Below are 22,189 nucleotides of genomic sequence, written 5' to 3' on the forward strand. Positions count from 1 at the left end.
ATGCATGGCGTACTCAATGCACAGCATACTCAATGCACAGCTACATTATGCATTAATGTAAGAGCCTGCCTTCAATTGATTAACTGATTACTCTGATTGATTGGATTATTTTGTAAAAATAATGTAATCATGTCGCTGAATTCTTCATCTTCCTTATTTACTGTTACTTTATATGCAGCTTAATGAACCTTAAAACATGATGATAGAGTTGTTACAAGAAAGACTTTTTAAAATGGCAGCTTTATTCAGTTTTACAGTTTTGCCTTCACTGATAACAGGGACAGTCAGTGGACATCTTGTTTGCTCTATTGATTTCCTTTTTTAACTGACCTTTGTGCAGGAATGGGAGTTAGTAATCTTTTTAAGTATCTATGAACAGGTAGAGGAACAGGAGGGGGAGTGAGGGTGGCCCAGGCTAATTTATATCCACTGAGTCAGCTTCATTTCATGCCTCCTGTAATAAAGAAGGCAGTTTGTCATAGAAAAGTAGTTTATAGTGCTATGGCTGCATGAGTTGGGCTAAGTTTTGAGAAAAGTATTATTGTCATTTTAGCCTAAACTGCAAAATGCCAATTTTGGCATCAGTATTTTTAAATAGAAGTTACACATTTTGACATTAACTTTAAGATGAAAGCTTCAGGCAAAACTTCTGGCATTTATTTTTACATTTTTCAGCACGTTAATAAGACCGCCTTTATAGCTGACACGAAACAAGTCAAATCTGCATGTTTACCACTTAAGAGACCACACAATACTAGTGGCTAACTGCACTTCTGTTAATGCTAATCCAGCAAGAGGATGGAAAATATTTTTATGTTGAAACTAGTTTTCTAGTGCCATTAAATCACAGTAAATCATTCTGACAGTTAAGTATTATAATTGTCACCAGATAACGTTGGAAATTTTCCCCAGCTGCCTAGGGCAATCAGACCTAATGATAGTTTTCTAATGAATGCAGGCAATTGTGGATACAGTGGACAACCTGCTCAGGCCTGAAGCTCTGGAGTCCTGGAAGGACATGAATTCTTCAGAACAAGCCCATGCAGCCACAATGCTACTTGATACATTAGAAGAAGGGGCTTTTGTCTTGGCTGATAATCTCTTAGAACCAACTAGAGTCTCAATGCCCACAGAAAATATCGGTAAGTAAATTTCTTTTCAAGCCTAATTTAAAGTGCTGTGCATTGCATTATACAAAAGCAGGAAAAAATATTCCAGATAGCGACGTACTCTTTGAAAACTGAGCTGTGCAACATTTGGTGGAAAGGTAAATGCTCCTAAGCAGGGGGAGACGTGCTTTTCTTGTTTAATTCTTCAAAATTAGTATAATTCTTTAGTGTCATTAATACAGTGTAAAATGGAAAGTAAGTGATGTCGCAAAGGTGATTTACCACTGAAAAATCATTAGCAGAACATATGGGTATGAAGAGTGCTTAAATGGCAGAGTATAGATTTTTTTGAGGTAACTGCTTTCTGTAGAGCAGTAGAAATGCTTTTCTGTTATATATAAACTGTTTCTAATGAATTTAAATTACTTTTTTTTACAACATACTCTGCCAGTTAAATATTTTAGGCACTCAGAACATAGGCCAAATGTTTACATTAAGCATGACTGCCTTCAGGTAAAAATGTGTTCAGTGAACTACATCTCCCATAATGCAGAATAGCTATGCTTCAGAGACTGCAAAATAGCTGAAGATATTTGAAGCATAATTTGGAATTCAAGTGGTGACAGAGAAATGAAGGGGTTTGGTATTAGAGATGTGCAAATATTGGTACGCGGAATGTGTTAAAGCAAAAATCACTGCTATGCATAAAATTAAAATTCCTTCATCTTATTACAGAGATTCGTGTAGTCTCAGTGAGGTACAAGGGAACTAAAAGTCTGATAATTTGAGGGGTACTGAGATGGAGACTTGGAATAGACTGCAGAAATGAAACTTCTCACGTTTCAATGTCTGCATATTTGTCACTGCAGAAGATGATTCTGCCTAGTTTTTAATTTGAGTGGGAAGAGACTAGGAAAGGTGTTATAGTCCGTTATCAAAGTAACTGTACCAGTTGTTTCTGAAGGAATGTGGGTAGAATCACAGAAAGTCTCTCTCAAGGTGTACATGAGCGGTTCCGTAGAGCTCAGTAGACTGAACATCACTTCTTTTGATAAGCTGTCTTCAAGTCATAGTAACACATTACTGACGCCATGCAAGACGGAATTCCCACCGCACATACATATGTGTGGCTTAGAGAAAGAGAAATTATTCTCTAATTTCATACCTTTTGTTAGTCTATAGTTTAGACCTATAGTTAGACCAGTATAATGTAATGCAGATATTTGTCAACAAATTGACTGCTCTGACCTATATGATTTTACATATCCAGGGGAATCCAGCCTTCAGTGGTAATCCCATAAAAGCTTCCTGATATTATAAAATTAAAAGTTAAGTAAGTCTAAGTATCATCTAAGTTTTCAATTTCAGTATTTTTTTAGTAGAACCAATAAAATGATTTCCTATAAACCTTTATACAGAATTAGATTTAGGAAAAAATTTATAAATTTTTTTTAGATACAAATACTGACTTAACTAAACACACACCATAAGTATACTTAGGTATTAATTTACTGACTGCTTTAAAACCTCTTTATATCAATACTTAAAGTTCTAAATTTTTGCAGAGGATACTGTGTAGGTGTTAGGAGCTTTAAAATTAACATTTCTCTGCAATGTGTGTGTGATATTTTTAAGTGTATGTTTTGGGGACACAAAACAAGATTTGATGTCTTGTAACTATTAAAGTGCTGTCATTTTAATAGTTGTGCTCTAGGTTTAGTTAAAGAAGCTGTGTGCTTGAAACATGCAGTACAGATCAGTCTTACAGTGGCAAATGAGGACAGCAGTGAAAAAACTAGAGTGGGGGAAAATATTGTCATCTGGCATATTGCAGTCTGGCCAAGAGACTTTCCCTGAATTCTCTTTTTTACTACTTTTTTTTTTTCTCTGCTCTGCTTAGTTTTGGATGTTGCAGTGCTCATTACTGAGGGCCAGGTGCAGGACTTGAAATTTCCTCAGGGCAGTAAAGGAGGCAACTCGATTCAGCTCTCTGCAAGCACCGTGAAACAGAACAGCAGGAACGGTGAGTCTTGGGCACAGAGCACTGAAACTCCATTAACTTTTATAAAACCTACATTACCTCCCCTAGTTAAATATACCAAAACAAAACAGAACAAAACTGCTCTGTGGCCTTTTCTTGAAGATCATGTGTTCCTAAGGATTTTTCTTCAAATCCATAGCCTGAAAATGCCTCTCTGTTTACTGATGTTTTATTGTCAGTTCATTAGAGTACAGGTTGCTATCTTTCCATAGATCACTGTGGCACGATGATTGGATTTTTTTTCTTTTGTAGGATTAGCGAAACTGGTTTTCATCATTTACAAAAGTTTGGGGCGTTTTCTCAGTACTGAAAATGCAACCATAAAGCTAGGCAGTGACTTTGCTGGGCGGAATAGCACGATCGCAGTCAACTCCCACGTCATTGCAGCCTCTATCAACAAGGAGTCTAGCCGGGTGTACCTGACTGATCCTGTGCATTTCACGCTGGAACACATTGATGTGAGTTATGCTAATGAATTAATGGGAAGGTCATAAAATCAGCAAGAGAGAAAGCAATGCAGAAAAATAACCTTTTTTCCATTTGAATTTTAAATGTTGGACTAGGTCAGAGACACAAGCTTAGTTAAGTCTATGAACATAAAATTAAATGAGCCTGGTTCAGTGATTATTAGAACTTAAGTGTATTCTTAATGAAAGCTAATTCAGTAATCAACAGGAAAATGTAAATGACTAATTTGTTTTTAACTGAAAATTAACTCTTACCTTAGTAGCAGAGTAGAAAATAACTGTTAAGGTTCTTGATGGTCTGATGTAGCAAGTTTTAATGACACTTTAACTTTGTACATTAATTTTGGACCAAGTTCTAGAAGCTTATACGAATTGTTTAAATACATTTATTCAGTGAAGAATAATGTATTATATCTTGGTTTGTTACACTTTAAATTTGTGTATATTTTCTTCATGGTAATTTATTTCATATGTTTCTTTTCTCGTTAGTTTGGTCTTCTCTGTTTTCATGTCTCACATGGGGAAAGTAGATAACCACTACTGTGATAGAGAAAATATGGTTGAATTTTCCTCTCATTTTGCCTCTTTCTATAAATCTGTTTTGATTGGTTTTCGTCAAAATAGGTAGATATTGAGCAATAAACTTTTTCCTGATGTCTGTTCACATGACTTTGGCCTACCAAAGGTGAGAATCAAAGGAAAAAGACCATATTTTCAAATTCTCAATTACAGGAAAAATATCTTCAGAATAAATTCACAGTCCTAATTTTGCAGAAAGCAAAAATGGCTATAATGTACCATCAGTGCATAAAATCGTAAGATGGAAATTGTAATTGTTTAAAATTGGGTCTACCGTAATTGAGACTACACTTAGAGTGTTTCGGACTATAAAGTCCCTTTTAAACTAGATGTCTTCCTTGTATAACAGGGTCCACAGTTTTGCTGATGAAAAACTTTATTGTCCGAAACATGCAAAGTTTAATCTAAATTACCCTTTACACATATTAAACAATTGTTATTGCCATCTTAGTATGTAAAACCTTCATTTTATGTTATCCTTTTATCTCCCAGCCTGACAATTATTTCAATGCAAATTGCTCCTTCTGGAACTACTCAGAGAGGACTATGATGGGATACTGGTCAACTCAAGGCTGCAAACTGGTTGACACAAATAAAACTCATACAACATGTGCTTGCAGTCACCTAACCAACTTTGCAATTCTTATGGCTCATCGGGAAATTGTGGTAGGTAATGATGTTTCTAGCCATCAGCAGGGAACAAACTTTTAAAGATTAAGCTTTAAATTTTTAGCAAGATCCAAAATTGTGGAGGTTTCTTAAGTATTTATAGCTTCTACTCACTCTTTCCAATGCAGTTTGCTTTCTGCAGCACTTTTCTTCCTCACCCATAAAGTTACAAGCAAAATAACAGGAAAGAAAACCAAGGAAGGACAAGAGTTTTCTTCAAGTCGTATTTCAAAGTTACTGACCAACCTTACAACCATTTTACAGACTTCTCCTCAGTACAGCTGGAGAGTATCTGTAGGGGTAGCTGTGCGGGCTGTTCCCTGGAAGCACAAGTGCCAGCTATTCTTGGAACAGGAAGGTCAGGGAGCTTCCATATTGGTTGTTTAAATGCCTTTTCATACTCTGAAGTTTTGTTGTCTAGTTAAAGCACTGACTGGATGTCAGGGGGCCCGGAGCATGCAATATTTGCAAGGATATGAGACTTCTTGTAAAGGCGTTGTATTCGGAAAGGTCGCTGGAAAGATAACTGAGACGACAAAAGTGATTCTCTTTCAACTGTAGCAAGGAACCTTCTTTAGCTGAACATGAGATTAGAGCTAGAATTACACATAACATACTCTGCATTTTGTACTCACTGATGCGTAAATTGTTGCTTTCTTCACCACTGTGGAATTGCAGGTCTGTAGGAAAGAACATGTACTCTTTTAGGGGGTACCAGGGAAAGCTCTCCTCTTTCTTTGCATCACAGCCTAGTGGCACATTCAAAATTTTATGTTTCTCTATTTGTTCTTGTCTTGACAAGTTTACCGTGCGCCATAGGAAAAGTGAAAATGCTATCTGATCTGTCTAAAATCGTCACATTTTTCTCTCTGACCTGCTCCTTTTCTCCTCACCCTAATCTTGCTCCTCTGGGAAGCTGACGTGAGACTGAGAAATTACTGAGTACATTTAGCCCATCTCATGTAACGGACAAGTAACTTCTCTGGATGCTACCTGTGAAATAGGTTTTTGTTTATACTCATAAAGAGTCATATTAATTTTCTCCATTCTTGGTTATTTCTAGTACAAAGATGGAGTGCACGAATTGCTCCTCACTGTCATCACCTGGGTGGGAATTGTCATCTCTCTTGTTTGCCTGGCCATCTGCATCTTCACATTCTGTTTTTTCCGTGGCCTGCAAAGTGATCGTAACACTATTCACAAGAACCTTTGTATCAACCTATTCATTGCTGAGTTCATTTTCCTAATAGGCATCGATAAGACAGAGTACAAGGTAAGTTTTTTCCATGTGTACTGATCTTGTTCTCTGAAATGACTGTTTGAAATGGATTTGAATTAAAACATGACAACAATGCCAGGCTTTCAGCATTCTGACACAGCAAGGTTGAAATAAAAGCTCAGTATGAAAATAAGGTAGACATGTTTACATCCATCAAAAATATCACTGTGGCCTTAATTTCCCACTTACTGCAATGTTTTTCATTTTGAATTGAGAAACATTGGCTATTAATGAAGCAGGTGTTTAAACTTTTGGAAGAGGAGATGAAATTAAATGTTGACGTACTAGGAACATATATATGTCTCAACAGCTATTGGCTACTTTTTTGTGTATATATATATCTTAATAAAGAGCCTTATCTGTATATTTACACATTTTTGACACTGCGTATTCTTGCAGGGTTTTTGGCATTATTTGTGAAATTCATTCTGAACCGATCCATTGGGTTGAAATCTAATAATTCAGTATAGTTTCATCCAGAACTCCGTCAAAGGGGGGACAATTCAGATTTGATTTTGTTACAACAGCAGAAACTTCCAAATTACAGCAGATAAAAATGACTTGATGGCCACTTCATAATTTTAAATAAGCAGTACTATATTATGCATCTAGAACCAACTGTTTATGTCTCACATTATCTAAACTGTAAATCCTAAAACTGTATCAGTTTCAAAATCAAAGTTTTACTTATAAAATTGAAAAGTCCACTCTATAATTGAAGACTAGGGGCCAAGGGCGTGATTTCCTTACCTTCATTAATACTGTTTAGCTAATTTACTTTCTGTAGCTACTGTGCACACATTAGTATTTTCAAGTGTTCAGTGTATGTTTTCAGGTAGGGAAGATGCTCCTGAATTTGTGAACGATCTCTGATAGAAGTATACACTGTTCTGTTACACACTAGATAATTGATGATGTAATGATGTGAAGATTTTGTGGTTTATATTTCCATCTTTCTTTTTCTTTGCAGATTGCATGTCCAATATTCGCAGGTCTCTTACACTTTTTCTTCCTGGCAGCCTTTGCCTGGATGTGTCTAGAAGGAGTGCAGCTTTATCTAATGTTAGTAGAAGTATTTGAAAGTGAATATTCTAGGAAGAAGTACTATTATGTTGCTGGCTACCTCTTCCCTGCTACAGTAGTTGGTGTCTCAGCAGCTATTGACTATAAGAGCTACGGAACAGAGAAAGCGTAAGTAATTGCAAGTGACCTGAGTGTTTTTCAAGTGAATAATTTTTTAAAGCCTATTAGCTGTCAGAGGGTCCCTGACAGACTAAAATACCATCTGAAAGCTTTATTCGTAAGAGAATGGCAATGCTGTGCACAAATTACAATCAAGTCTTTGTAATTCTCTAGGTTCAGAGGATTTGTACTCTAGAGAGACTGATTCTAAATTATGGTCTTTCTTTTAACACAAAAGACTGACCTGAAACAAATTGAAAAAGTAAATAACTTTTTGGCCTCAAATGTATATTAAGTAAAAATTCTCAACTTAAAGTATCTGACAAGCCTAACCACCCAGTTTTACGCTAAAGCTTCATTAGATCTCTTTGTTCAACTGCCCCTCTAGCTAACTCTTGTCCTGAATTATGACAGTACAATATTCCAACCCATATGTTTCACTTTGATAATATTTTATCAAGCAAGTAGAGCAGGATTAAAATTAGCCACTGCCTTTTATTTACAAAAATACAGATATATATAGAAAGTGACAGAAGGTAGACAGAAAACATTTCTGAGGATGTGAGTTGCTGGAGGCATGAATTTGCCTTCCAATATTGTTTACTTTGTCCTTTGATTAAATTAGTTACAGAATGGGAAGATACTGTTGACTACAAGAAAGCTGCTTGATTTTGCTACTGATGAAAGACAAATAAGAGCAATTCAGCAGGGAACTGGCCTGTATGAAAAACGAATTGCTAAGTGAAGTCTTCCCTAGTAGGTTTACACATCATATAGTCTAATATCATATGTATTCTTTCTCTACTGTTGGGGCATTTTATTTATACCATATTGGTTTTCAGCAAAACATGTCATGTGAATATTTTCTGTCTCATATTCCTCAGGAGTAAGCATTTTGCTTATGGTATAAAGTTAAAAGCAGAGTTTGAAGATTACATGGAAAACCTGTGAAAAGTATTTACTGGTGTTAGGTTCATTAGTCTGTGATAGCACCTGTGACCAAGCCTTTTGACTGAAAGGAAAGAGAGCTCAATTTGGTTTTGTTTCTTCTCATATCTTAGCTATTCCTGATGAAAGTTCAGTTCAAGTTCAATACTGTTACTAAAGAGGACTCATCAGTAGAGTTTCAGGTTAGGAAAAACTGTCCATGGACTAAGTGGTACTGTGCAATGTTTATCATTGTTTGCCGGCAAAATGTTACCTTAAGAAGTATTTTTGCACTTTCCATTTGTTGGACTGAGATGCTAATGCAATTGTTCACTTTTCATTCTCTTTTTTCCATTATAGTTGCTGGCTCCATGTAGATAACTATTTTATCTGGAGTTTCATTGGACCTGTTACCTTTATTATTCTGGTAAGAACTTTGTTTTTTCCTTGCCTTCTAGGTTGCCTCACAGCAAAGTTAAAAAGATTGAATAACATCAGTCAATACCATCCTTATTCGCAAAACATTTCATGAAAATGCTTATAAACAATTTCTAATGTGACCAATGGTTATATAAGTGTTCAGAAATCTTTAGAGTGCTGACCAAATGATTAATTGTCAAAGCTGTGGTGGCGCTTCAGCATAGCCATTTTTTCCTAATGGCTTGAACTCTGAAGGTCATATTGACATGTGTAGTCATATGAAAAATCAATGAAGTACTAAACATGGGGATTTTTTTTTAAGGAACCATTATTATTGCTTTCAATTGAATCACTATTGTACATGTTCCAGAATTTAACTGCTAATTATCCAACATAATTATCTCAAAAGGGTGTTCTGATGCATTGGATAATTAAATGAATCTTATATTTCATTACTCTTACACAGTATTTGTATGCGTATTTGCATATGCATATTTTTCCATGACTAATTCCGTGTGTATTTATGCTGCATGTAATGTATGTCAGACATACAAGTTCATTTTAGTATAAATACTAGGATATTATGTAACCAGTAGAAAGCATATACACATTCTTGCAGTCATTTGAGTAAAGTCACTGTACGCATGCACACCCATCTCTACACTCACAGCTGTGTGCCCCGTTGTCCACTTAAGATTGAATATTGTGTTCATACATCAATTATCCATTCTCTGAGCACTTTCAGATAAAAAGCACAGTCATCTGTCAACCCAGGGGAAAAACATTTCCTTGTTATTTTAGACTAATAATAACAACACTGCAAAACATGGGGATTTGGAAGGAAAGTGAATGCAAGACTTGCGTTTTGGCTCACCTTGTTTTTCTCTGCTAGTTCAGTATCTTTAAAGCCTGGCTATACTTGGGAAATGTTCTAGAAGGCTGGTGCTGGGGACATGGCCTAAGTACATAGAGAGCTTTTCTTATAACTGCTGATAGTTTGGAAGGTTGAATTCATTTGTTTTCATGCTTTTGAATGTCTAAATAGTTACCTGTTCCCGTGCTTTTATACTGTAGCAGAGTTGTGAAATGTTAACAGAAGCTCAATTCCCTTGAATTTCTAAATTCAGGAATTGTATTTTGTCATTATTATTTTTCAGCCTAAAGCGTATGCATCAGGCGTAATTTTGAAATTTCTGACTTCTGCAGATCTATACACCAGATGTACTATTTCAGCACTTTTTGTAACTTACATTACTTCTCCATGTGAACATAAACTGACACTTTGATTATGGAACTTCCTATAAAAAATGTACCTGGACAATCTTTTGTAGATACTTTATTCCTTCCTGGTATCTTCAATATTGAAATAAGCTTATGTATATTTAGGTTGTTTTTACTCTCTGTTTATATTAAAAAAATATTTCAATCCTTGAGCAATCTTTTAAGAAAAGATGGTTGTGCAGTGTTGGAGTTGAGTTCACTGGCATATCTTCAAAGAAATAGGCACAGATGACAAAACTCACGTGTGTATGAGTTAAATTAGAAAAAATACAGTGTTTGGAAGATATAAGTATAGGCCATAATAATTGTACAGAGTTTATTCTAAATACATTGAAATTAAATTAAGTCTCATGATGATAGGAATTCTTTTTAAATTAAACGTACAATTACAATTGAAAGATATACTTACTATTTTCAACGATAGGCAATATTTTTCAACAGAAAGTTGTTTCTTGCAGTTGTAATCACTACTAGAAAATTGCTTCAAGTTTGATGCCACAATAGTTCAGGTACCTCAAGTCTGATTGTCTGGTGATAATTTTGCTTTTCATGTCTAGCTTTTTATTTTATTGTTACTGGGAGTATTTTGCTAAGTCACCTCTATTTTTCTCACTTCCTTTAAAATAACATTTCACATGGGAAGCTTTGGGCATTGCTGACGGCTTTTTCACTTTCTCATAACCAGGTCAGAGTGAGAATAGAGGTGAAGGACATTTAATCATATTGACCATGTACAGACATAGTTCACTATTATTTACTGGCCATGACATTATTATCCTCCAGCAAATCATTTAGGCTGAGACGCAAAAGGCCTTTGGGAGCAGTAGTCCCAACTTCAAAAATATGAAACAGCAGGTAGCAATCACAGCACAGTTCCTGGGAGTAATTCTTCTCTAGCAATTGCTTTGCCCTCTAATCGTCCCAACTGAGAAAGCAAGAAAGACTAGAGGAAGAAGTGTGAGAAGTGTAATGGCTGAAAAATAATATGTCATGTGCAGTGTAACCGAAAAGCCATATTTGTACTGTGGCTTACTTAGTGTCAGAAGCATGTGAGAGTTTCACCTTGGTAAGCTTTTCAGCATGTTAATCAAATCACTTTTATGATTCTCAGTTTAATAGTACTGTCAATGCACATAAACTCTCTTTTGACAATATTGCTTACTACTTTAATTTACCGTTTTTTCTCTGAGTTTCTAAGCATTTGCACTTGCACCTGTGTACAGATTTGCACAAAATGAGGGAGGGAAGTATGAAGTTCCTCAGTACGTATTCTGAGGAACTTTTCAACTTCAGTGTTTCCATAGCCTGTCATGCCTTTGGGCACCAGCGTTATTATATCTATGAGAAAAGAGCATGTAAGTAATGAGCGGTGGGAAACCATTAGTATGCCTGAAATGGTTTAATGAAAGCTTGGATCATGATACGTCAGGAGCTGTTCTTATCATTTGGACAGCTCCATCTGCATCTTTAATAATTAATTCAGTTCAGTAAGAGTTCAGTGTGCACACTCATTTAGAAGCCATCTTCAGAGAGCACCTCTCTTGCTGCCAGTCCCAGAGAGAAATAGGCTTCTGCATGGCTAAGAGCAAAGATCTGGAGATACAAAAGCAGTTTTAGAGCTGCATTTGCCAGGTAACAAAAGCTCCGGGGAGTTGAAAAAGGGTCAGAACATGTGCAGTTCAGCTAGGTTACTTCAGAGTGGTGTTTCTGTTCTTCTGTCTTATCATATCCATGTCAGCACTGCAGGCTGTGTGGAATGAATTTTAAGCTGCTAAGCTCAGGCAGACGTGATTCAATTGAGCAGGTTCATGGCTATAAAACAAACAGTGCACTCTTGTAATCTGCGGTCAGAAAAGCCTGAGTATTTTGACTTCTGTGTAGATCCATATGCATTCATATCCAAAGAATGGATGATGTTGGTTTGACATTAATTCAGCCAAAACTACTGGAGTTTGCTCCTTGCAAGTGGAGCCAATGTATTAGGCAACCAGAGGTTGTTTAAGCATTAACATAGGAAGTTTATTTGTAATGTTTAAACATTGACATGTTTCATTAACATAGGAAAGATAGTTTCTTTTTTCAGTCAGGTCGAAGCATTACTTCACCAAAGTCACAGATGTACACATACAGATGCACACAAGTTCTAGCTCCGCATATGTAAATGGACTGTATTCGTAAACTTCTGTATATAAATAATACATGTATAACATTCTACAGTAGGCACTTGGTAAATGGTATTTATTTATTGCTCACGGGGGGAAATTTATCATAATTATTGCAAAATCTGGCTTTATTTGGCTACTCATTCATTGTACCTCCAACTAATGCCAATCTGTTAGTCTCCTGCAGGTTATTAGATACACTTCTTTGAGAGGTTAATTTGACTTGAATACACTCCTTCTCTCAAAATCACATGGGTTTCGGGTGCCAGAAAGACAGAATTTCTATTTATACCATTTTTAATGTCCATTACCTTCTGATTTCCAAACCAGAAATGGCCCTCTTTGTGTTCACTATGAAAGAAGCATGATCTTCCAGGGTGCTGCATTAGATTGTTACCATAAAAATTCTTCACATTTTATATTTTATTGTAGTTTATTTTTATTTTTAATATATATCTAATTTTCTTCCTTTTGATCCATTCTATCCAATTACACTTCACATATTAAGACATAAGTAGGAATTGTTATTTTAAAAGGTGCTCTAATTTGTTTTGGTTTGGTTTGGTTTTTACTTTTATATGCACATCGAAAATCAGAGTAGATTAAGCTTGTTCTCTATGTAATCCGGTATCCTGTCTCTTATAGTGGATAACATGTTTTAGAAATTACAGCAGAAACCTGATATAAACATTAATGAAATTCTATCAATCCAGGTTTTCACTTATTGTTATCAACTTTCAAGAGATCTCACGTCATAGCTCCACCTACTGGAGCTTTGTCACTCTTGGTATCAGCAGAATCTTCAAACCTGAACCTGATGCCTGACCAGACTTCTAAATTCTTATTTTTAGCTTTTGAAAGAGTGTGGATCTGATTTTCAGACGTGCAGCATGAAAGAGATTTTACTGACTTTATCAAGGGTATTTTATTTTACGATTGTTTGAGATGTATACACTGTGGCTGTGTGTGTGTTTACATGATATATTCATATTTTTTATTGTCATTCAAGGAGAGGGGTACATTCAGGTGCAGATTTTGGTTCATCCGAGATAGATGCAACCCAGTGGTCAGGATGAGGCCTAGCCAGTCACTAGCTCTTTATGTTAAATGATGAGAAAGTCATCACTGTCAGAGGCCCATTTTTTCTCTTACAAGTTTGCTTTCAAAAGCCCATCTTGCCATTCACGTGGGCCTTTGTGTGGCCCCAGAGTACTGCATGTTTGTGGTGAACATTCTTCTTGAAGAAAGGTCCTACTCAGACCATCTGTCAAGGTTTGAAAACATCTACAGATTCATTTGCTTAGATCAGTAACAGTTCAGTCCTCACACAGTCATGAAACAATTCGGGTTGGAAGGAACTTCAGAAGATCTGTGGCCCAACCTTCTGCTCAAAGCAGGCTGAGCTCTGAGCTCAGATGTGGTTTCTCAGGGCTGAAAAAGCTTTTCTTATACAAAGTTGATAAAAATAAATGTAAAAGCTCTGTGTGTTTCCTTCTCCTCCCATATATTTCTCACCAAGAAAAGTAATTCAGCCATTCCTCCTAAAAGCAATTATTCTCCAACAAGTTCCCTTCCCTCACTGCTTAGTGTCGTGTCTAATAAAATGGCAGGATGCCCAAAAGTCTTTAACTCATGAGTTCCTCCAAAACAATCAATTTCTAGTTGAAAAGCAGTAAGGGAGCCAAAAGTGAATCTATAGAAAGGTTTGGTTACCGTATTTGTAAGCGGGCAAAGTAGGCTTTTGATAATGATACAGTGTGTAACAGAGATGCCAGCATGTTTGAACAAGTGGCAAACCATTGTCTTTTGACTGCTGAAACTGAAAACTATGCAATATTTCACAGCAATGGAGAAACAAGTATCATATGTTCTGTTGTCATAGTTACTTTGTCTTCAAAGTACAATATTTTGCTTATTTGCTTTTTTTCTTGGAAGGACATTTTCAGCTACTGTGATACAGCGTTACTGTTTCTGTGGGCTGCTTCTGGGAGTCTGTACCTAAATTAGAATTAAAATGTCTATTAAGAAACTGCTATGTACAGTTATTCCCTAGTCCAGCAAGGATATATACAAACAGAGCTGAGTATCTGCATAAAACCTGCTTAATATGCTGGAGCTTGGCTTAGGCTCTAGGGTAGGGCTGTGTCTGTTTGCATGTCACCAAAGGAACCTCAGTATGTAAATACAAGCTTTTGTTTTTCATCTGTCAAACCAGCACTTCAGTTGTACAAAGAATCAGAGGATAAAAACCTCTCATTTCATAAGGTAGTCATTTATGGGCTAAGCCATATCTATGAGTTTTTGATCCAAGAACGATGTTGCTGGTACAGTACAGGATACTCCAGGGTAGCTACTTAGGCAAGGATTAGCTTCCAGCTGTTCTGTAAATACTATTCTGAACTGGATTGTGCACTCCCGGTTTCATAGGTTGCAGCCAAAGTTGATTTACATGTTAGGATTGGCATGGGGCATCCCTTAGCTCTTAATCTGTTCATTTTAACAAAAAGTACATTGATTTTTTTAAGCATGATGGAGAAGTGTATGTTATATCATCTACCAAAGTGTGCAAGAAACTTACGCAAATATAGAAGAGGAAAGTCTGCCTGCAAAGGCATAGAACTGAAGGTCAGGTCACACGCAGAGCCCCCATCCTCTGTCTGGTGCAAAGGCTAGGGAAAGAAGCAACTTTGTTTTCTCACCCATGGAATTTACACAGTACAGTGGAATCCTAGATAAGAGGAACAAAATGATCACAATGATATAATGAAGTGTTTCTCAACTGGTTAGTCATTACCTATGAGAATCATAAAAGGTAATCAGCAGGGTCATGAGATACTAACACCTCTATTACATTTTGCAGCAATGGAAATCATGCTTAACCTACACCATGTACATACCTCCACTTAAAGGTCAAGTATTTCCTGTCAATTCTTGAAACACAGACAGAAATAAATTATAAAAGCTTATTTTTGTTATTTGTATCACATAGACTTTTTGCATTAATCCCAAGATAAAATTGTAAAAATGTTTTACTTTGAATTGGGACTGATGAGGTCAAAAGCTGCCAAACACTTCTGGTGTTGAGAACTGCATTATAGTTCATCCTGTCCATCCTGATTTTGAGACAGCAGCAGCAGTAGTAACTTGATTGCCCTTAGCAGTAGGAATTACTTCTATAATACATGTCTTTATTAACAGACTCTGATCAGAACCTTCAAAATACTTATCTTTTCAAGATTGTTAAGACCTGCTCCTGATTAGGATTTGAGTGACATTTCTGAACATTGTTGCACAGCTGTAGGAACACATCTGGTATGAAATGGTGTCCCCAATGTTACAAAAACAGTGAGGATTTTGATGCTGCATTAAACCAAAGGCTCTCCAAAGTGAGGGATTGGTCTCGATCATTCTTCATCAGTAACCAGTTGCAGATATATAACAGAAGATTGTAAGAATGGGGTTATAATCTACCTGTAAGGATGTCCAAGCATATTCTCCTATCTTCTCTTAGCTATTGGCTCAGCCATTTCTTGTGGACCACTCCAGTACTAGATAAGGGTATATGTCTTCTCCCTGAAAGAACATAGCTCATATGTTTTTAAACATTTTATTTGAATTGTCCACATGATATAGGACATCATGTACTAATTACTCAAATTAACCGTATACCACTTTTCAATCCATATTCTTCAGGCATCCTCCTATTTGGCTTACTTACCCTCTTAACATGCTTTGAAATCAACAGGAAAAAGGCACCTAGTATCTTTGATACCTGTGATTCTGTTTCACAGTGGGAAAACTATAAAAAATTACCTTCAGTATCTTCCTCAGTGTTATTTATATAAATGACACAACAAGAATAAGACAGCATAGTCCTTTCCTTCAAGTGTCGTACAGTCTCGCTTCAACAGAATCCAGACTACAAAGGGAAAGAGGGCAGTAGGAGGGTATACCACCAGCATATGCCTATGGCACTGTTAAGTTTGATGCATTTGCTACATCTTTGTGTTTCTTTTTCTCTTTCTTTTTCTTTAGTTACATTTAAGCTGTTTTCAAGACCCCAGTGGGATTTGTGAGAATAAAAAAAAAGAAAGGGAGAAACCAGCAAAGGCAAAAAATATTCCAAAAGCAGAATGGGGTGATAAAAAGACAACTAGTATAGTAGAGCGGTAACCATAGTCCTTGGAGGAGGTCAGTGAGATGGGGAACAGGGCTAGAAGTGACAGAAGAAGGTGAACAGGAACTGAGCACAACATGCTGGAAGACAGAGACTGACAATGACAGGCACTGGACATGAGCTAAATATGGTGGTTTATGAAGATGTGGTGAATTTGGAAAACTAAGTGAAACAAGGACTTCTAACATATTTTTTCCCCTCATAGGTATTTGCAATCACCTTTTAAAGACTGTCTGATCTAGTTACCTAGTTTCACTTCATATTTGAAAATAAACTATGAGTTTTTTGTTTAGTCTGTAACATCATCATTATTCAACCTATTACTTGAAGTAGTTTAATTTCATTCTTACCTGTTTTGACAGCTGAATCTTATCTTCCTGGTGATCACATTGTGCAAAATGGTGAAGCACTCAAACACTTTGAAACCAGACTCTAGCAGGTTGGAAAACATTAAGTAAGTGCTTTGTGTTCAAGTATGAGAACTATGATTATTTTCTGATTGCTAAACTGATTGAAAGCTACTCTCCATTAGGAGCACATGCCATTGTCTCCCAGCAACTGCAGATGTCAATTAGAAGCAAACAGAGCCAATCCTGCTTTCGTCACATTGTTGCTGTAATGTCACAAACGCCGGTCAAAATTAGATAATTTCAGCCTGGAACTAGTGCCAAGAAACTGTTTCACGGAAATGCCACAGCACTGTAGTAATTTCATTTGCATTTAAAATGCAATTCAAAAATGATGTTCCTGTTTGCATGGCTGATATGATTATATTAAGTTTGTTTTGTTAAATGACTTTTTGATTTAGGGATTCTGAGCTGTTTCTACTCGTAATCCTGTTCTCCCGAGAGAATTGACTCTATTATTATTGTTAACTTGAAGATTATCTGCTGTTTTCATGCTAATTTAACAAATGTTTACTTTATCATGGTGCTGTACTGTAGTATCCCTTTTGCAGAGTAATATAAGCATTACACAATTAACAAGGCTTTGGAAGCTCTTGCTTCTTTAGATAGTCTTACTGTATTCTGTATAGCTTTATGTTATACTGAAGGGGTTTTTTATCAGCACTAAAGGGATGGTGCAGTTTTCTAGCACTGAGGGTTGGATGTGAAAGGGTCTTACAGATTTACTTTGAATGTTGAAAATGACAAAGGGACATTTTCAGTAAGGCTAACATTGTGAACTGGATGTTCTAGATAGGTCAGTATCAGCTTCATTGCATGTTGCATGATGAGAGAGAGAGCTAATCTTTAGCATCTCTCTCTTTTCTTCCTTTTCCTCTTTCTGTCTTCTCATCCACACCAGTAATTACCGTGTTTGTGATGGCTACTATAATACGGACTTACCTGGGTAAGATAGAACCCTACATTAACAAATTTCTAGCATGATTTTTAACTTTACAAACTCGGTCAATATTGTGGATTTCCCTTAATTTTAATTAACTAGTTTTGAGATACCTGATTTGCTAAAGAATTTTTAACTATTATATGCCTTTATAATTTTAAATTGCTTGCCTCTGCATTTTGACTTTCCTGATTTTGACTAATTTTTATAGACAATTAAAATGCTCTTATTAATTTCTGTTTCAATTCTGTCTAATAATTTTGTTTCTCTTTTCTGCTTATAATGCTTTCTAGCTATGAAGATAATAAGCCATTTATCAAGTAAGATCATTAGTTAGATGTGGAATTCACTGACTAAATTCCCTTTCCCTTTCATTCTGTGCCGTTCTCTACAATTCCTTTTCCTTAACCTGTTCATGATGGAATCTTTTTTAGACTATTCAGTAGAGCAATATCCATATTTTTGTCACATTTCAGCAGGGTTTCGTCATGCGGAAGTTAGACCATCTAGCTTCAGTTTAGCTGCGTTTATCGGAGCATTAAAGATTTGGGCTCTAGGCTTTTAATCTGCTGTTTAACCTTTGTGCATTTGTGTTACATTATTTGGTGTCATATGGCAGAACCACTGTTTAAAATCTATGGTGTGATTAGTGGCTAAGCCAAATTTATCAATTTCTTTTCTAAAAGCAGATAAAACAATGGAGTAGCTGGGGCTTGCGTTATATTTCTGCATTTCAAAATAGTTTTGACATCCTATGCAATTCTTGAGAAAGAAAAAGGTTATATCTACTTTTGCTGTTTTCAGTGGAGACTAAGAGTACTAAATGGAACTGTTCTTTCTTTAATAGATAAAAGGTTAAACCCAAGGAATTTTTACATTTGAATGTGAACGTAGTAAGAGTCAACTGCAGAAACTGAAATGTTAATATTGGATTTGGCGACATGCATTCTCATAAGTAATGTTACTAAAATTAATTTTATTTTACAGATCCTGGGTCCTGGGTGCATTTGCTCTCCTGTGTCTCCTTGGCCTAACATGGTCATTTGGACTGCTGTTTATCAATGAGGGGACTGTTGTGATGACATATCTCTTCACAGTATTTAATGCTTTCCAAGGAATGTTTATTTTCATCTTTCATTGTGCCCTTCAAAAGAAAGTAAGTTACTGAAAATACAGATGCGTGTTCCCCAACTCTTTAAAAATACCACATTTATTACTTAAAAGATAGCAGTGGCAAGAACTAGAGTATTTTGAAGTCATCTGAGGAGGGCACTAGGATTCAAAAGCTGTTCTTGCTTGTGTGCTTGTGGGAGTCACGTAACTGCTCTGTGGCCTGGGCGGGTTTGAAATGGATCTAGCATTTCCAACCTGAGCTTGAAAAGTTTTGAGGCTTTGGGAAGAAGATTACTATAGAAAATGTACCGTTTAACATTGGTAATGGTATATATTAGTCTGGACTTACAGCCAAAAGTCTTTTATGAGCATATGAAACAAATCCTGCCTCTGCTGCAGCACTACAAACAGGATCATTTACAATATCAGCCCATCTAAGCCTGGAAACTCTCTCAAATCAAGGCAGAGGACCTCTCCTGAGATCCCATTAAGCTGCCACATAAAGCTATGGGTGATAAGCAGGGATTGTACTATATGAGTGCTTGTTCATTACAAAATTAAGTGAGATGTAAAAATTAATTTTATTATGAACTTCAACACACCATAGAAAAAAGTAGTCAACTACTTTTTAGTCAACGCTAGACAACTGCTAACAGGGAGAGTTTTCCAAAGATGCCAGCATGACTACATTTTTTCAGGCAATTCAACAGCTTCATGCTCTTAACTGGGAAAGCTAGAATCCCCTGGCAAGAGCCTTCCCTCGTGAGTAGGATGTGCTAAATTAGTTTGGCTTCCCTTCACCCGACGGGAGCAGAGAGGTCCAGGAGGAGCAGATCTGCAGGGGAAAAGCTAGCAGGGGAGAGAGAAGCAAGCAGAAAATCAAGGGCACACCTGGGTGAGATTCTCTGGGTTCCCTGCACCCCCTGTCTTCCTCAGAGTGAGAATAGAGACTGCTTCCAAGGATGCCTTAGAGGTGCTTTAGTGCACAAAAGAAAAAAGCTCGTAGCGTGTGTTAGAAGACATGGCAAATTAAATAGCGAGAGTTGAGAGGAAGGGTAAATGTCAAAAAATTCCATCCAAAAACCTCAAAATGCAATGCACCCTACATTTGGAAATATCCAATTTGCAATATTTAGATTCTAAATATTTGTACCAGTTTGAGGCTGGAGACCTAGTAATTATTAACTCCTGTTATAATTAGCTCACCAGAGGCATAATTAACCGATATTTATAAAATGGTTTGAGACCATTGGATAAAGCGTCGCTGTGTAAGTACAAAAATCACATTCTTGCGTGTTCTCAGCTGTACCAGCTATAACAGTATCAGCGTCTCTAAATTTGGTGTAGACGATGGCATTCAGCCATGTTTTAGGAAAAGATCTGGTAGACAGAAAGAATTTTATGCAGATGAACACAGCACTCCTCTCATATTGAGAGAACAAAAGCACACTTAGAGAGGAGATTAAGCCTAAGAAAAGAAGAGGGGGAAGAAAATGCAAACATTATCAAAATGCAAATAATTTCTAGATTAGGGTTTCATATAATGTTGCCCTTTCTACCACTTGTATTGGACTTGAAAATCAAAAACAGATTCCTTTTTTTTCTTTTTACAGCTGTGCATTGTTTTTATATTAAGTGGAGTCAGCAAAAAGCAATATTAAAATATCAGTCAAGTGTGAAAAAGCATAACCTAGAGCAATAAGATTTATACCTGAAAGAATGTTAAAGCTGCCATTTAAGATTTTTAAGTTTCGATGCCTTTGACTGGATATCATCCTCTCCTCTGTCTGCATAGCTAATGTAGTCTTTTTATTCTGTTATTACTAGTTGGTCACTAAATTGAACAGAGAAATAGAATTGTGAAAGTGAAAACTATTATGTTTCCAGTTCTGACAAGATGATAGTGCTGTTGCTTCCATCAGTTTCCAACAAGCTATAATTTAGAAATAATGACAGTGGAATGCGCAGTGCTGACAGATAATGTACATTCACTGCAATATAGGCATTAGGCAAAACCAGCCCTGGAGGGTGGTATTTGGGTAAAAATACAGCTTTGATTGCTATTGTCTCTGCTATGTAGTGGTTTGGAGCATTTAATATCCATTAGTGTTCAGGAATGTATTTTCTTAGGTGTTATACCATCTAGTGATGATATATATAGACTTATGTTTTTCAGACTACAGAGTTAAAGATTATCATTCTATGTCTGTACATTTCTGTTTCCATTTTTTTGTGTCTTTTATGCTGATATAGATAGGGGTTCCCTTAAAATATGTACCATATACTTTTATGAAAAGATGAGTTATTGTCCCTAGCTTGAAGTTAAGGCACTAACTACTCAAATTTTCTTCAACCCTTGTGGTTTATAGAAACACCACAGTATGTATTCCATAAGTAAAACTCTTAGAATATTGAAAACAGCACATGGCCTATGTAAATCCACACTACTAACTTTTTGCATTTTCTCCTCTCCCCTTTTTACACAAACATAACTTTCTTTCCTATATATTCATAGGTCAAACAGAATTTCCAATTAGCTGAAATCCTACTTTTCCCAGAAACTTAGGAGTCTCACTGAAGTAGAAGAGACACATAGATTCCCAAGTATCTGGTGGAAGATTCACAAATTTTATCATTTCACTGATGCTGTCATGCTGCCGAGATGTGTATGCACTATTCTATTATGTGATAAAAGTAGTCAGTCACCAAATATGAGAGAATTAACTGCTCTGTAAATTAATCCTGATTACTTTCATGACAAGTGTTAACACTCATAAATTACAAAACTGAAGTTTCCAGTACATCACTGGAAACAGAAGGTGAATAAACACAGGCTAAATACTGGAATCATCAATTGGTTTTGTTGCTCTGTCAGACAAAAATCTCATATACATAGGTATATTCAGATTTCTAGGTTCAACAAAGACAGTAATGAGGATTTTATTTTTTTGGTCCTAAAAGTGAAAGATGCTTCATTTCCCAGCCTTTAGAGTATGAAATTTGACTCTAGAACACAGATGGTGCCTCTACCAGCATTGCTGGTGCTCTGCCTGTCATGGGGCAACGGCATTTGTGAGCTTTGTGCGATCCCTGAGCAGGGTGACCATATGAACTAGCAGCTGTTTGAGTTACACAGAGTAACTTTATATGAAAATGCCTTTATAGTCATTGCAGGTTTTGCACACTTTCTTGGAAGGGATAGCATAATGGGCAGTACTGAGTAGCCCAAAGGCTGGTTACCTCAGCCCTTCTTGTATGCTGTGGTGGGAGACATGCTTTCTATGTTTTCTGCACCAAAGCTCATATAAAAAGGATTATTTTCAGCCAGAAATCAGTTCAGGTAAACTTAACTATATCAGCCTACAATATGAAGATGAAGTAAAAATAATCCCATAAATAACTCAGTAATGAGTATTCCGGCACATCTAAATGAAGT

The 22,189-nt window shown here is 36.4% G+C and overlaps 1 protein-coding gene across 18 annotated transcripts in view; it reads left to right on the forward strand.

The window, feature by feature from the left end:
- The window catches only part of ADGRL2 (adhesion G protein-coupled receptor L2), a 395,343-nt gene that overhangs the window by 361,917 nt on the left and 11,237 nt on the right, over window positions 1-22,189 (forward strand). For 13 of the 18 annotated variants that reach the window (XM_074906473.1, XM_074906474.1, XM_074906457.1 and 10 more), the window contains 11 exons: window positions 959-1,142; window positions 3,010-3,132; window positions 3,403-3,608; window positions 4,689-4,862; window positions 5,929-6,138; window positions 7,115-7,335; window positions 8,614-8,680; window positions 16,656-16,747; window positions 17,602-17,646; window positions 17,934-17,960; window positions 18,628-18,796. In XM_074906473.1, the coding sequence (XP_074762574.1) occupies window positions 959-1,142; window positions 3,010-3,132; window positions 3,403-3,608; window positions 4,689-4,862; window positions 5,929-6,138; window positions 7,115-7,335; window positions 8,614-8,680; window positions 16,656-16,747; window positions 17,602-17,646; window positions 17,934-17,960; window positions 18,628-18,796 (1,518 nt within the window). The remainder of the gene's footprint in view (window positions 1-958; window positions 1,143-3,009; window positions 3,133-3,402; window positions 3,609-4,688; window positions 4,863-5,928; window positions 6,139-7,114; window positions 7,336-8,613; window positions 8,681-16,655; window positions 16,748-17,601; window positions 17,647-17,933; window positions 17,961-18,627; window positions 18,797-22,189) is intronic. The other 5 variants (XM_074906467.1, XM_074906471.1, XM_074906468.1 and 2 more) reach the window with 2 other exon arrangements.

The sequence above is a fragment of the Athene noctua genome, chromosome 5 (genome assembly GCF_965140245.1).
Source record: "Athene noctua chromosome 5, bAthNoc1.hap1.1, whole genome shotgun sequence".
NCBI classification, from domain to species: Eukaryota; Metazoa; Chordata; class Aves; order Strigiformes; family Strigidae; genus Athene; species Athene noctua.